Source organism: Phyllostomus discolor, chromosome 4 (assembly GCF_004126475.2).
Source record: "Phyllostomus discolor isolate MPI-MPIP mPhyDis1 chromosome 4, mPhyDis1.pri.v3, whole genome shotgun sequence".
NCBI lineage: Eukaryota > Metazoa > Chordata > Mammalia > Chiroptera > Phyllostomidae > Phyllostomus > Phyllostomus discolor.
In genome coordinates, this window is record NC_040906.2 from 123,463,113 (window position 1) to 123,479,842 (window position 16,730).

At 37.3% G+C, this 16,730-nt stretch overlaps 1 protein-coding gene across 2 annotated transcripts in view; it reads right to left on the minus strand.

The window, feature by feature from the left end:
- Positions 1-16,730, minus strand: part of PKHD1 (PKHD1 ciliary IPT domain containing fibrocystin/polyductin) — a 450,921-nt gene that overhangs the window by 208,719 nt on the left and 225,472 nt on the right. For both annotated transcript variants that reach the window (XM_036024228.1, XM_028510816.2), the window contains 2 exons: positions 14,500-14,565; positions 7,589-7,717 (listed from right to left, as the gene is read on the minus strand). In XM_036024228.1, coding sequence (XP_035880121.1) covers positions 7,589-7,717; positions 14,500-14,565 — 195 coding nt within the window. The remainder of the gene's footprint in view (positions 1-7,588; positions 7,718-14,499; positions 14,566-16,730) is intronic.

A 16,730-nucleotide genomic window follows, 5' to 3' on the forward strand; every position in this document is an offset into this window, starting at 1 on the left:
CAACATCAGCAAGACAAACAATACAATTAAAAAATGGGCCCTGGCTGGTGTAGCTCAGTGGATTGAGCACGGGCTGGGAGCCAAAGTGTCCCAGGTTCGATTCCCAGCCAGGGTACATTCCTGGGTTGCAGGCCATAACCCCCAGCAACCGCACACTGATGTTTCTCTCTCTCTCTCTCCCTCCCTTCCTTCTCTCTCTAAAAATAAATAAATAAAATCTTTAAAAAAAATTAAAGTAAAAATAAAAAATGGGCAAAGGACCGAACAAATACTTCTTCAAGAAGGATATAGAGAGGGTGCATATGTATGTGAAAGGATGCTCAACATCACTAGCCATCAGAGAGATGCAAATTAAAACCACAGTGAGATACCACCTCACATGGGTCAAAATGGCCATCATAACCAAACCAACAAATAACAAGTGCTGGTGAGGATGTGGAGAAAAGGGAACCCTAGTGCACTGTTGGTGGGAATGCAGACTGGTGCAGCAACTGTGGAAAACAATATGGAATTTCCTCAGAAAACTAAAAATGGATCTGTCTTTCGATCCAGCAGTTCTGCTGCGGGGGTTATACCCTAAGAATCCTGAAACACAATTCAAAAGAACCTATGCACCCCAATGTTCATAGCAGCATTGTTTACAATAGCCAAGTGCTACAGCCTAAATGCCCATCAGTAAATGAGTGGATCAAAAAACTGTGGTACATTTACACAATAGAAAACTACGCAGCAGAAAGAAAGAAGGAGCTCCTTCCTTTAGCAACAGCATGGATGGAACTGAAGAGCATTATGCAAAGTGAAATAAGCCAGTCAGTGAAAGACAAATACCATATGATATCACCTATAAATGGAATCTAATGAACAACAAAAACAACAACAAAAAAAAACAAATGAGCAACACAGAACCAGATGCATGGAAACAAAGAACAAACTGACAGCCACCAGAGAGGAGGAGGGAAGGGGTATAGGGAGATAGAAAGGGAAGGATCTAGTCAAGGAAGAGGGATAAATGACTCATGGACATGGACAACAGGGTTGGGATTGACTGTGGGAGTGGTGGGTGAGCAGGGCAAGGGAGAACAGTGAGGAAAAGCTGGGACAACTGTAATGGAGCAATAATAAATAAATAAATAAGTACAATCCTTTGACCAATTTGTCTCCTGATATTCTTCAATTTCTGACTCATGTAAGCCCACAATTTCTAATGTCTTCCCAGAAAGGGAAGATAGAACAAATTTACCAGACCTGAAACACCTTTTGAATTATCCAGTACAACTGCCCTTAATTACATGTGTGCCCACACTTACACACAGAAACACATGGTAGTGGTGGATTAAAGACAGTTGCAAGTTCTTTACTGTTCCTCCCACTGAGAGTGGAGCCTAATTCACCTCCCTTGTATCTGAGCTGGCTTTAGTGCCTTGTTTGACCAAGATAATGTGCCAGTTTTGATATTCTGATGCAGTTAAGGCTGGCTCAGAAGGTATGCAGCTTCCACCCAAGTCCCTTGGACTGCTCACTCTTGGGGAGTCCTTAGTGTGTTTCTTCTTGGAATTCAGTGGCCACACTGTGAGAAAGCCCCAAAAGACCCATGTGGGGAGGAACTGAATCCTATTAGCAGACTTCCCTGACTGAGCTCCTAGCCAGTAGCCAGCACCAACCAACAGTTATGTGAGTGAACCACCTCAGACCATGCAGCCAAATTGAGCTCTTAGATGACTGCAACCCAGCAACCACCTGACTGTAATGCAGGGAAGACCTCACTAAGAATGTCCCAGCCTAGCCTTATCCTGAATAACTGTGAACAAAATAAAATGTATACATGCTTTAAGCTGTTAAGTTTCTAGGTGGTTTTTTTTAGGTAGTGATAGATTTCCAGAATACACACACCAACAGTCACCATTCTGACATCATGCTTCATACAAAGGGCCCCAATAACTCAAGCTTAAATGTATCCTCTGTCCCACTACCTAGTGATCTAGAATAAATGTGGTGATAGTTTGTATGACATTCCTGTCCCATCCAAATGGGACAAGACCAGAATTTTAAAAACTACTTAAGCTATAGAGAGAATACTAATATTTATAACACTTAATTTCTAATTGATGGTGCACACCTACATTTCTGCATTATGTGTATCTTACCCTAAATTATAATTTCAGGCTTAAAAATAGTAAATCAAGATAATACTGCTATATTAACAACATTTTATAGAAACCTCTTCCTCCCAAAGTACTCCCTAATTTATGATAATCTTACATTATATCAACTTTAATGCCTTGCAATTTAACAAGGGACAGCATTAAATATCTGTCTTTGAACATCACATGATTTCGATGAATTTCTCTACTATTTAAAGTACCCAAGTACTGAAAATCAGAAAAAGCAAAAGAAACTATTATAAAAGAAAAACAGGACTCTCCCATTCATCTGGAAATAAGAACAGTTCAAGGTAATGCTAGAAAATGGAACACAGGAAACTATACCACATATACACACACATGTTGGAGGCTATATGGCACCATATCTGTACCTTTTAAATTAGAATCGTATCATTTGAAATTAAAACACATTTTCCTTTCATTAAGTCTGCCCTGTGTGAAAAGGGTGTCATTCAGTCATGGCTGAAATTTCCTCCAAGAAAGCTCTGGAAGCATCTTACACAAATCCTCTTAGATCAGTTAGGGACAAAACAGGAAGCACAAGTTAGCAGGATCATTTTACCCATTGACCAAACATTCTTGTGAATGATTGAGACTTCCAAACTTGAAAATCTTGTTCCCACTTTGTAAGAGGTCTAGAATACATTTAGAACAATTCTCCCAATATTTAGGAGGGAAAGACAATCAGACATACCTGTTTGTGTGAAGCTAAGTTATCATAAACTAAACCACAAGAGCAAATTCTTCATGATTATCTCAGCTTACTCCATATAATACCACAGACAAGAATTTACAGCTCTTTCAAAAATCCAATGTCTATAAAGACAGAACGCCTCGAAGGAAAATGGTGGCATACTTAAGATAGTGATATTTTTTATTAGTATAGTAAAGTCCTATTTTTATGGAATAGGATGGGTCCGAGGTCATTCCATAAAATTGATTTCCCAGAAAATAGAAATAGGCAATTTACCCAAAGAATTTTATTGAAAAATTATGCTATTCTATTTGAATAATGATGGGAATGTTCTACACATTTCCTTTATTAATGAATTAAAATACACAAAACACCATAAAATTATATTAGAGGTTCAAAAGTATCACTTAAATCTTCTTTACCAGTCACTTTCATTTTATAAAATCAGCAGTTCCATTAAAATCGTATTATGTAAAAATGGGTTTTTACTGTAATAATAGTTATTACCTATTTAGCTCCCAAAGATATTGTGAGAATTAAATAATAAGCCATTGGAAAGCAAATACAAAGTGTCGCTAATACCAGAGGCCAAGAGGGGCAGCCAGATGGAAAAATGAAGGAAAAGAGGACCTGATACATTAAAAATCACAGCTTTCATCTATAATTCCATTACTGCCAACACTCCATGCAACGGTCATGTGTGCTGACGTTATCTCATTTAATCTTCTCAGCATTATGAGATAGTAACTACAGCCCTCACCTTCTAGATGAAGCTCCAAAAGGTTTAAAATTTGTCTAACATCACCCAGTTGGTAAATTTCAAAATCGAAATGTGAACCCAGGTTTAGCTTAGTCGACAGCACCTCATCTCCTGAAGGGTCACTACTTCCCCAATATGCCCTTGTGTCTCATACTGCCCCTGAGACTCTTACCCCATCTTTCAAGGTCCACTTCAAATGCCTTCTTCCATGAAGCTTTTACTTGCCTTCCATCTCTCTTTTACTTGCCTAAGACACTTTGATTCTAAACACTTCCATTTTGACTGCAGCTATTTGTTGTATTATTTTGTATTTATTATGTGTTTTATTAACCCAGCTTAGATCACTCGCTGTTTGGAGATCACAGCTGTATCTGACTTGCCTTTGGAGCTTCATGTCAGAAGCATCTGGTTCACTGCTGAACACAATGAGCATTCAGTGAATGTTGGTTAAACTGAATCGGAAAAAGTGTTAACTTGAATCACAACTACATTTGTAACCAGGTGCAAAGCAAGTGCTTTCACCAATGGCTCATTACACCAGATACCTCTCTGGGAAGTTTCTCCAGTTTTTCCATGTGTGTGCACCTAGTGAGAATGGGGTAAGATTGAATTCCTCAAGTAGAGTAAATAGTAAAATTCTCTTCATTTAAACTCTGCATGAAGGGGAAAATGTAAGCAGCCAGCAGAGAAGTATGAATTCAGTATAAAATCTACTCTGATTTGAATGAACCAGCACATTCAGGGGTTGTTAAATTTTTAAAATGGTCTGAGAAAGAGTTAGGGCATTGAAAGCAAACTGATTTCCTGCCCTAGTCTCTTTACCTACTAGCTAGACTCTCTATGTCCAGGATTTCTCATCTATAAAAAGAAGGATAATAACAGGATCCTCACGTAAAGAAATAGTGAGAATTAATGGAGAAAATCCTTGTGGAATACATAGCACAGTATGTCGCATACACCAAGCACTCAAGTTACAGTGGTTGCTATCATCATCATAAAAATCTTAGTTATTAGGAATTTGTCAAAGGAGAAGAGGTTATTTTCCACAGACCTGTAAAATTTTATACTGTGTCACACTTAAAGATTTATTTCTGGTATGAAATTATAAATGATAGCATCGATGTGTGCACTTAATTCCAGCAATGCTTACTGAGTGTCTATTTTGTTCCAGACTTGGGTGAACAAACATCCTTGATTTAAAGGAGGCTAGGAATGAAAGAAACCAAGAGAGCCAGGAAAAGGTTAAGAATGCAAACCACGAGTAGAAGGAGAAGGTGAATTAAACACAAAGGTCCATCAGAGGTCAAAATATCAAGGTGTGCCAAAGATCAGAAGAGAAAAATAAGCCCAAACAGCTTCTATGTAAGGCCCAAAACTGAATGGAATGATGAACTAAAGTGCTGACAACTATAAGATAATTTGCTGGATTTCAAAGAGGGCTTATGAGAGGATAAGAGTAAGGACTTCATTTATTATATATTTCTGTAGAAATATAAAGAGAACTAGAGAAATATAATGTAGAACTAGAAATATTGAACAATAACTACATGTTTCAAAAGTTATAACTTCCCTGGTTCTCATAATAATACTAAAGGACCGATTAAAGATACAATACTTTATACATCCAGTGCCTATGCCCCTACCCACCCTTTTCCAAAGCACTGATTTGTGCTGTTTAAGAGCACTTACACGGAGAATTCAGATCCATCGTATAAGCTGACCATTAACAAAAGAATGAAGGATGATGACAACAGGGGAAGGACTGAATGTGTGAGGGGTGTGGGTCGGGCAGGGGAGAATAATGGGGGTGGGGGTGGAATGGAGACAACTTAATTGAACAACAATAAAAAATTAAAATAAAAAAAATGAAGGATGATGAGCATGCCAGAGCTTCTGGGCCACCGGGGTACAAATGGATACAGTCAACTGCAGTGCCAAGTAAGATAGCTAAGATTGCTCCTCCCTCAGCATAAAGGTCCCAGAGGATATTAAAAGCTTGGCAACCTTCAAAAGCTTCTCTTGCTTCCTTCATAGAGTGGGAGAAACAGCTTGCTTGGTGGGAAAAACCATAGCCCAAGGCCAATCTGCTGGCTAGATTCATCAAAGAGATGGTTGAGATGGAACAGATTTTTCCTTTTCATATGGGAATGACTCATGAGCTTGTTTATTCAAAAAGTTACATCCTCCATTGAGAGTGGTGGGAGATGGGGGAGTTGATTAATAATAATAATAATAGTTTAAGTTCCTATTGGTCAACCCATAGTCTCTTGTCCCACTCCTCTGTATGCCACTGATTTTCAACCTTCGTCATCTCATGGCACACATGAACTAATTACTGAAATTCTGTGGCACACCAAAACTATACAGGGTCCGATAGAGGGAATGCCTGCTTGAGTGTGGTTGGAAGGGTAATAATATGGATGTAGTAATTTATAGTTTTAATTTGAAAAGTTTACCTAAAATGTCATATATTATGCTTGAGTGTGATATTGTTATGTCAGAGAATTACACGCTCATGATTTTTTAACAAAAGATTTTGTAATAGAAAAGTGGTATGATTTATGTGGGACCCTGTATTTTTGCCAGTCTGACAAAAAAGAGGTATAATTTTGAATCATTTATACCAGACAGCTATTGTTGTGTTGACTGTCATCATTTTTTTATTCGACAGTCTAAGGGAAAAGAGGACAGTGCCCCTGACTAAATACTCCGGTGTTACATGTTTTAAAAATTCTTGCAGCACACCCATTGAAAGTGCTGTCCGCAGTTACAGGCACACCACCAGAGCCCAAAAGGTGGTCAGCGTATGTTAATCATTCTGCCTTCATTTTTCATTGCTAATAAAGCAAACAACACAACTACTATCTTTTGTTTAATCTTAGTCCTTTCATGGAAAGAATGTACTTGATTGGTTAAGAATACAAACTTGGAATAAGACTACGTAGGTTAAAATTCTGACTCTGCTGAACTACAAACTGTGTGACCCGAGCAATTTCTTAACTGCCCTGAGCCTCTGTTTCTCTGTCAGTGAGAATATGAGTCATAATATCACTTATATTGGAGTTATTATGAGGATTAAATTAGTTAATACATGGAGGATAATTTCTACCATGCTGTAAATTGTCAAAAATGTTTAATAACACCATTATTATTACTTTACATATGATCAAATGTTCATTTTTCTCTGTTCAGAACTTTTTTTTATTTAGCATTAACTTAAGATTAAACTGTAAATGTAATCAGGTCTTTTATGGGAAATATATTTGTTCTACGAAAAATATTTTCCTCTCAGTCTAGAGAGATTTTCTGGGAGTTTCAAAAACTCTTAAGAAAAAAGAATTTTATAAGTATGGTTGTGTGTGTATACTCCTCAGTATATCTGAGGAGTCATCTTTCTCCTATATGTTTGTACATATGGAGAAAGTTCTAGATAGATAGATAGATAGATGATAGATGATTGATAGACAGGCATCTATCTTTAGACTTTTGTTTTTCAGTTTTATTTATCTGTTCCTTTTCTAGAATCTTTGAAAAACCATAGCAACAAAAGAGCTTATTTATTATTTTTTTCTCAGTCCTACCTGTAAAAGTTTCACAAGGGCAACAGATAAAGAGCCAGTTGCAAATTGCTTCTTCCCAAATACACCAGATCTGTCTTTAACATAGGCTATAAATCTGTTCTCTCACACATAAAGAATTATCTAGTTAGTCAATGATTTTAAGTCCATTTGGCATTGAAGCTATTTATTCCACCTTTAATGAAGGTGGGGCTGAGCTATTTTTTTCTGGAATTCACTGAATTACTCAATTCCTCTCCTATATCAACCCCAAAAAGGTGTAAATGTAAGTGCTTTCTTATTTCCACATTCTTTACGGTGTTGTACTATATATTTAAATGACAGATAGTCCTCCACTAGACTGGCTTTGTTCAGTCTGTCTGTGATTATTTAACCCACGAATTGTTTCACTCACTGGGTAAAATCAGGACGTCATCCCCAGGGCTTGGAGTGGAATGGTCGTGTCCTCCCCAGCCCTCTTCCACACCTGCCCATGCTTCAGGGAGGGACCATTTTAAAGCTGATTCAGGCTCCAAGGTAGAAGCTAGAAAACAAAAGGGAAGTAGCAAAAAGTAACTGAAAATCTGATTCGTTGTGACAGTTTGCAACTTCTGCTATCATTTAGAATGCTGGTGATAGTTTCACCTCTAAAAGCAGCTGCTTTTTAATATTTTATAACCTTCCAAAAAAACATTTATCAGGTACAAAGCAAGTAATTATTCCATTGATTCCCTTCACTTCTAGGGAAAATACATTCTCCTTTTGTTATCAACCAGTTGTATTTTTGCTTATTATAAATATTATTTGTGCTTAGGGAATATTTGAAAGATATAAATATGGAAAAAAAGAAAAGGTAATTATTGGTTATAACTTCACTACTTAGAGATAACAGCCATTAACCTTTTATTTGTAATTCTTTCCAAAATTTCTCAGCATTTTTATATGAGATTACATCATATATACAATTTTACATCCAGTTCTTATTTTACTTAGCTTAATATTTTTTCATATGCATTTTCTAGTGTCATTAAAATTCCTTATAAACATAATTTAATTGGCTATATAATATTCTATCACATGAAAAGTCCATAACTTACTTAATTCCTAATGTTTGGTATGTGGGCTCTTTCTGTTTTCTTTTTTCAACTAGTCTGAGAAGTTTTATTAGTGTTCTTTTTTAACCATCAAAGATTTTAATATCATCAAAGATGCCACAACAAAATTGGTAGAAATTTCATGGTAATTTTTTTTTTATTTATTTTTTCCCATCACCGTTTAGTCCCCTTAAAACCCCCTCCCCCAGCAAGCACCATCCTGTTGTCCTTGTCCATGCGTCCTTGATCCTTTTTGCTTGATCCCTCCTCCCTTTGACCTCCCCCTCCCACTAGCTGTCATCCTGCTCTCTGTGAGTTTGTCCTCATTTTCCTCATTAGTTCAGTTTGTTCATTAGATTCCATGTATGAGTGAAATCACATATCATGCTAAGTGAAATAAGCCAGTCAGAGAAACACTTCTTAAATTATAAATAACTCTATGCTGATAATCAAATTTGCTGATAATCCTGATTTCTTCTTAAATTAGAATCATAGCAATGGAATCACTGAGTCAAAAAGTATGATCTTCTCACAGCTCTTAATGAATATTAAAGACAGGATAAAAATATGGACACCTCTTATTGCAATAATTTATATATAGTTCATATGTTCCAGATGATTTTTATCGACTCTCCTACTGATGATCAAATGGCATTTTCTTTTCAACCATCCCACTTGCCTCTTCATCAAGGAATTGAAACATAAATCTACTAATTTCCAGTGAGGAATGCCCAGTATCTCCTCATGCACACCATGCTGAACTGTACCCATGTGTTCTTTTCTGGAATGTGATCCCTACTACAGAGTCACAGGGCATAGAGATGGTCTCAAAAGAGAATGAAAAGATTCACAGATGACTAAACATTCTTCTTCCAGTACAGACCTTCTTTTATTCAGTATTACTTGAAGTAGCTCAAATTAAACCACAAATGGCATTAATTAAGCCTTATAGGGGAAATATATTTGTTCTATGAAAAATATTTTCTTCTCAGGCTAAAAACATTCCTGGGAGTTCCAAAAACTCACATGATGGGGGATCTCACATGATTGGTGAGAAGGACAGATCTCATCCATTACTTGTTAATAATTTTATAAGCGTAAACAATCAGTGCCATCTCTATCAGAATTGTCCTAAAAATGATGAGATACAAAAAGAAATAAAATTCCACACTTTGCCCCAGGGGACTAATAGCATTGTGTAAGTTGTGTAAGTAAATATTGGGAGTTCTTTTTAATGGTACCAGACCAAGGGAGAAAGTGAGACCTTGTCAGGCGAGGTGTCCTGGAGAAGGGGCATCTGGGCTGCATTTGAAAGGTTTGGAAGCTATAAAAATAAAGTGGGAGTGGGAGGTGGTGAGAGTATGGGTAAGAGTCTGCAGTCTAGACAGAGTGATGAGCTTGAGCAATGGCAAGATATGAGATCAAGTAAAGGAACTATAGGTAGTCCTGGGTGCGGAGCTGCAGAACTGGAAGAAAGCAAATGACGAGGCTGCACAAACAATCAGAGATAAGCATGTGAAGGGTAACCAAGATGGAAGAGCCAAGAATGACCTCTGGGTTTCCATCATGGGTGATGATGGGCAGAGAGACATATACTGATGAATTCCGTTTGGGCCTCACAGAGTTTGGGGTTTCTGTGATACCTCCAGGTAAAAATATAAAGCAAGGAGGGAATAGCTATAAACATGAAGGATAGAAAAGGGCTCTGAGTCAGAGAGATAGATTTTGGCATCATCAGCCCAAGAGGTGTATTTGAAACTCTGAGGATGATTGTGATAGTTCCAGGGGATTACAGTGTGAAGAGAGAAAAGCCTGCAGTCAGAACCACAGGAAGCACCCAATTATTTTGTCTACCTGACTTCAACTCCTTATAAGTCACGGTCTAATTAGGGCCCCAGGATAATTTAAAAATATATGTAATATAGTGGTCAAGTGAAAATCCTAGGCAATTTAATTAGCACACCTACCCTACCCCATGGTCCCCACACTATGGAAATGAGGCAATGTTTTGAAACTCACTCAGAAAGAGGCTTTATATATATTTTATAAAAACCAATACTATAATGCCTTTGTAAGTTTCCTTCCAATTTTGCCTCCTTTCTAATACCATACCCGAAACATTCAGGTGGGGATAGGATGAGGACATTTGTTGAAATGGCCACTAACTAGCAGCATGAACACAAGAAAAAGATGTCCTGCAGCCTTATTTCTAGTGATAGTTTATACAGGCAATAACTAGGTTCTTTAACATCCTATGCCAAGCCTCTAAAGCCCTTAATTGCTTCAATTTTATGTTACAGATGTTGGAAACATTCTTCACTTTTGTCATCTTCAATCTCATTTATACGGTGGCTAAAAATGTCTTTAATTGAACAAAATAAATCTTAAGGTAGAGGTTCTAAGGGGTGTTATCATGAATGAAATTGATCATTCTATACCATACTGCCTTAAGATAAGAACAGTTAATGGATTTAAAAAAACACATTTCAGCCTCCTGCAGAGTTATTAGATTTCTATATAGTTAATATCTGGCTTCTATATGACTATTATTAATATAAAAGGTAGAGAGAAGAAAAAGCCTATGACAGTTAAAGAACAAGTAGTCAGAGATACTTCAGGGAGAACCAAGGGAGAGGAATGTCTTGGAAGCCTAAGAAATAAATGCTAAGAGGGAAAAAATGATCTTGTTAATAGCAAATTTCTGATAAGAGAGGGAACAAGAAGTGGCCACAGCATTTCTGGACGAGGGCATGAGTGATCAGGGTGCGCACAGTTCAGTGGAGTGTTCAAGGAGAAAACCACTGCGGGTTAGAGTGGACTAAGGGATGCAGTGGAGAGGAGGAGTGGATGACATTGGGTCAGATGACACACAAAGCTCACTGAGGAACCATTAAAATTGGAGACTCTCAGCCTATTATCTGTCTTCCCAAACTTTAGATAAGTTAGACTTATTTTGAAATTAGGGTCCATAAATCTTGGTCAGAACCAACATTTGTAATGAAACCTCAACTTACTTTTCTCTACAAATCTGTCACTCAATGACATTTAGAATCTGGAGTGGTTTTGAACTTCTATCTTGAGTTAAATATTGCCCTTTCCATTTATTCCTTAATCTACCCCAGGTTTTAAGTCCCTGCATGAGCAGAAAGCTAGTATTTAGAGAAGTTTGCAGAAGAGATATAAACTACAGAAGAATTAGGTGGGTGTGCATAAATTTTGCTTTGTTTTGCTTCAATGTGAAGCAATAAACTGGAAGGAGCCAGCAAAGAAGGACTGGTTAATGACATAAGGCAAAGAGTTGTCTGCTGATGGGACAAAAGGGTTCAGAAGATGCTGGAAGGGATGAGCTGACTTTAAACAGGAAAAGTGGTGACAGATTCTCATGACCAGTGAAAAGGAAATAAACTTAGATCTGTGGGAAAACGGTTGGCAAATTCAGGGAGAAAACATCTCATATGACTATGGATGACATTTAAAATTAGCCCCCACTGAAAAGACAATATGGTTGAGATAAAGCCTCTTCAGAAATATGTTTATCTTCCATCAAAGTGGACTGCTTCACCCATCCCCTCCCTCCCATCTTTTATAAATCCCATATTGGCATTGAGAGGACACTAATAAAGCCATATGTGGAAGGAGCATGAACGACCTATACTGGGGTATTCTGAAAACTAGGTACCATCTTGATCCAGATTCACATAAATCTGTACCCCAACCACTAAACACCTAAACAACAATTTGCATCACCACCACCTCCTCTGCCTCTTCCGAAAACTGGCCCATATGTTCCCCAGTTTCTGCTGTCTCTAGAGGTTCCTGTCCACAATTGCCCACAATGACTAGCACAATCTTGCACACAGAATGAGCCCTCAACCGAGTGAGCTAAGAGGCTCTCTGCAGCAGGATATCTTAACCCAAAATTTCTCACCTGCATTACATACTCATACTGAATCTCTGAATAGGTTAACATATAGATAGAACTCTGTGAAATATTCCATTCTTGCTTTGTCAAAGAATTTTTCATATTATAATAACTTTACTATTTTTCATAGAGCTATTCATTAAGCAAAATATACACCCATATTTATTTAAATTTTGACATTCATACATGTACCCTATACTATGGGAATCAGGCAAAGTCGGAGAAGCATATTAATATTTTAATTTCTTTCTGAAGAATGATAATGTACTAACTGTACTAACTCTCTGCATTTTAGGATAGCTTTCTGTCCCGAACTATATGGGCTAGGAAAACTGGCTATATATAATGGATTCTAATCTAACTTATAAATTCACATATGCCACAAAAGGTAATCGAAGCACTTTAGCACGTATATGGTATAGAAGAAAGAACAGTGGAATGAGCCGGGAAACCGAGTTCATCCAGGCTCAATCACTGACCACTGATGTGATTAAGTAAACTTTAATCTCTAGGTTTCCCTGCCCTCATTTATAAAATAAGGTAATTGAATAGGAGAACATGTGATATATCTTCCCTTATTAAAATTCTAGAATTCCATAAAACATTGGCTTTCTATCTGCTTCGTGGGTTGTAATTGACAGACCAGATGAAGCATCTCTCAGTTAAATGGACCCCTCCTGAAGTCATTGGATGCTGGCCATGCACAGTGTTCTTCCAAAGAGCCCTATACGCAGAAATCTTTATACTAAGCACTGTGACATGCCACCCTGACTACAGCTGGTTGAACCAGGAATGACCACCATAAGTATTCCAGTATCCTCTGAAGGGCCCTGGCACGAGAGTTTCCCCAATAGTTAGATTCTCTATAAAACTGGGGACTGACCCAACAAATCTAATCTCTTCTTGAGTATTTTGGATGCAGAACTTTCAGAGAGTGGAGAACCATAAGATACTTGTCCTTGGTAACAGTTATTTTAAAGGAAATTGAGTCATTTGATTGACACCCCAGGTGACCATAAGACCCCACAAAGGCAAAGGCCATTGCCCACCACTGTATCTTTGTATAACTCACATGAGAGGCACTCAATTAAGGCTTTTTTGAACCACCTACAGCAAAACAGAAACAAACCCACAGACACAGAGAGCAAACTGATGGTCTCCATATGGAAGAGGTGTTGGGAAGAGAGTACGATAAGCTGAAAGTGACTAAGAAGTACCTATTGCTGGTATAATCATGGGGATATAAAAAACAAAATAGAAAATATAGTCAGTAATATTGTAATAACTATGCATGGTGCCAGAGGGATACTAGGCTCATTGGGGCGATCACTTTGTAAGGTGTACAAATGCCTAATCACTAGGTTGTACACCTGAAACTAATACACTAACTGTGCATCAACTCTAATTGAAAAAATAAATTTTTAGAAATTTAAAAATAAAAAAGTTGCTTCACATTGAGTAAGAATAAAGTTTCTTAGTTATTTCAAAAGAAGAAAAATAAATAAAGGCCAGGGCTAGAAAGAGCCAAATGCTATGGCAGCTTACAAACAGTCGTGAAAATGAAAAGTCACATTCTTTCTAGTCTAATAAGCATGAAGCAATAACCAGCGGTACTTCCAGTCCATAGTTCCAGTTGAGTGACTTTACTTCAGTTATTTACTAATTCCAGTGGAGGAATTATCATTTTCTGATTGGCATGGTTTCTGCTCCGACACGTGACAAAAATGCCACTGGAAATCAAAGGAAAGCTCAGCCTTTGAAAAGACTTATCCCTGCTGCAAATGTAGAGTTAAATTGACTCAGAATAAACAAAAACAAACAACGAAATACATTAGAAGGTACTTATGAGTCATTTTGTCTTTGAAAATTTGGCTTTTATGAGTTAGAAAGATTTCACAGAACCATCTGACTTTTGGGGACAGTTTGTTTACCCTGATTTCCTGAAATTACTGGAACAATTAAAGTTTTGAGATACCCTGAATTTTTCTTTCCGTTTGGTGGGGGCCAAATGGCCCAGCTGCAGATCCGGACTCCCGTGTGCACATATGGCCCAGGATTTATAAAATGTGCTTATTTACATGTTTTAATTTTTACTTTCCAATGTTTTGAAATGTGCCCTTCTTATATCTTTCTTTGGCACACAGACATGTTTTAGCTATAAGGCTGGCACAATAGAGAGTTGTTAGGCCTAAAAGCTTCAGGACTGCTACATGCCTGTTTATAAACAATGTGATGTGAAGAACTTGTAGAACTATTATTGGAGGACCTTCTGCTGTACTAGGCTCTTTTATTTTGTGGGTTAATACTCACCTGCAATAGTTGGGGGTACACCTTCCTTCACTTGGAGAGTCACTTGAACTTGGCCTTCACCTGAAACTGAACACAAAAAGGCACAACTCAGATGTGAGGCAAAGATTATCTTAATACAAAAGGCATTCATATGTGAGAAGGTGGCTTTATGCTATATTCTCACCAACATAACTAAATTTTCAAAATAAAAAAATGAAGTCCTTGTTACTTAATCTAATAATTGATTTCCAACATTTGACTTTGATTGCTTTTATCTGATTAAACTTAATTGCAGTGAGGCCTCCCAGAGAATTGGCACATCAATAATTAGGGGATAGAAACCTTTAGCCGTATGTTCTTTGGGGGCAATGTTGGTCAAGCAGAGCACACCACATACTCTATTTCCTCTCCAGCATTTTGAAAGTTCAGCTTTCAGAATTCATGTTTTTCACCAATAGAGTTCAGTTCACCCATAAAATGTACTTGCTTTACTTTATCCAAACAAATTGTCCTTTTAATGAAGGCTTTTTTTCCACTCCCCTTTTCTGCTTCTATCTTCCAAACCAACTGAGCACATTTAAAAGGCCTGGGGTTCATTAATTTTAAGTGTTCGATAAATTAGTGGAAATAATCAAAAGGCCTGATTCTTTCTGATAATGACAATTTGATGTCAGTATAAACCAGTAGATTAAGCTGGGAACATATGCTCCTTTGCCAGAGAGGCTGCTATAATTAAATAGTGAATGCATCTATGAGGTGCTCTCATGCCTGATTAATTAGTAATCAGGTGCATGAACTCCACTTTTCAGGAACACCTTGTCTGTTATTGGTTAATTACCTTTCTGCCTTATCACACGTCATGGGAGCCAGCACCTCCCACCACGGGAGGGCCCAGGGCTGCTGAAGGCTGCATGCAGCCTTGAGACCTTGGTCAAACCCATGTTCTCCATTGGCCTTTCCCTGGAACCCTGAGCCCTTTCTTCCATCGCAGAGTGAAACAGACCAAGGATCATTCTTCCTAATTACAAAGCATAAGCTTCTGAACATTACCAGGAAAATCATCCCCAAGGGAATAGGTGATGAGATCTCTCCTGTTTTTCTATTTTCATTTTGATCGTTGTTCTCGTTTAAATTTCTTCCCAGTATGAGAGGCATGAGTCTGTGGCTTTCTCCTAACACTGTACACATTGTGAGACCAGGTACAATGGCCAACATGTTCTTTTACATGTTCTGTTTTATCACTACTTGCAAGATCTTTCATGTATTACTTCTTTATCCTATTGCATAGTTCACCCACTTTTCTGTCTTTAATAATAATAATAATAAAGCTACTAGCCCAATTTCTTATCTCTTTTTATTTTAGAATGTCTAACTGATCCACTTATGCTCACACTGATCTATGCATTTCCTCACATCGAAAAGCACTTTAAAATCTTACCATGAGACTTATCCTAAACTAGCTCTCAAGTTAGCAAATATTTATCCAGCATCAACTGTGGTTAATCTAGGATTACATAAACTGTTAGCTGTGTCTCTAAATCTTTGAGGGAGGGATTTTTCTCATGTACCTAGGACATTAGACACTGCTGGATACTTAATTTTCATGGACCAATCTAGAAATCCTAAGTTTATAGTATCCAGTTAAGCTCTGGATACCCAATGCTTAACTGACAATTACAACAAATTAAAGGAATAAAAGCAGAAAACAACCCTCTTAAAGGAACCAAAAGACAAAATAAAAAAAAAAAGTTAGGCTCAATCAGAAGGAAAAGCGAAAGAGAATCTGAACAAGATGATATCTAAAAACATGCAAAAGTCTGTAACAATAAAATATTCTTCTACAAGAGAAAGAATTGAAATATTATAATAGAATCAAACTCTAAGAAAGATAAATGAGAAAAATCCCAGGAATCATTTGGAAAGGGAAATAAGTTCACTTAAAGGTGTTACAAAAATCATCCTTGTCAATAGTTCACAGGAAGTTGTAGATTTCAGTTAACCTGTGCCTTCTTCCTTCAGACACAGCCACTGAGGTAAGGGAAGTGAAAAAGTAAAGTTACATGCAAACATATTTTCAAAGCCACTCTAGTTACTTTATTGATTTATTCAACCCCAAATAAGTATAATTTATACTTAGAAGAGGAATGGTTGGAGGAAGGGAAGAATAGAAACATCATTTTTCACACTAGGAAGATGATAAAATTTGAAGTAGAGGAAAAATAACAATATATCCAAAACCCCCTAGGCGAAAA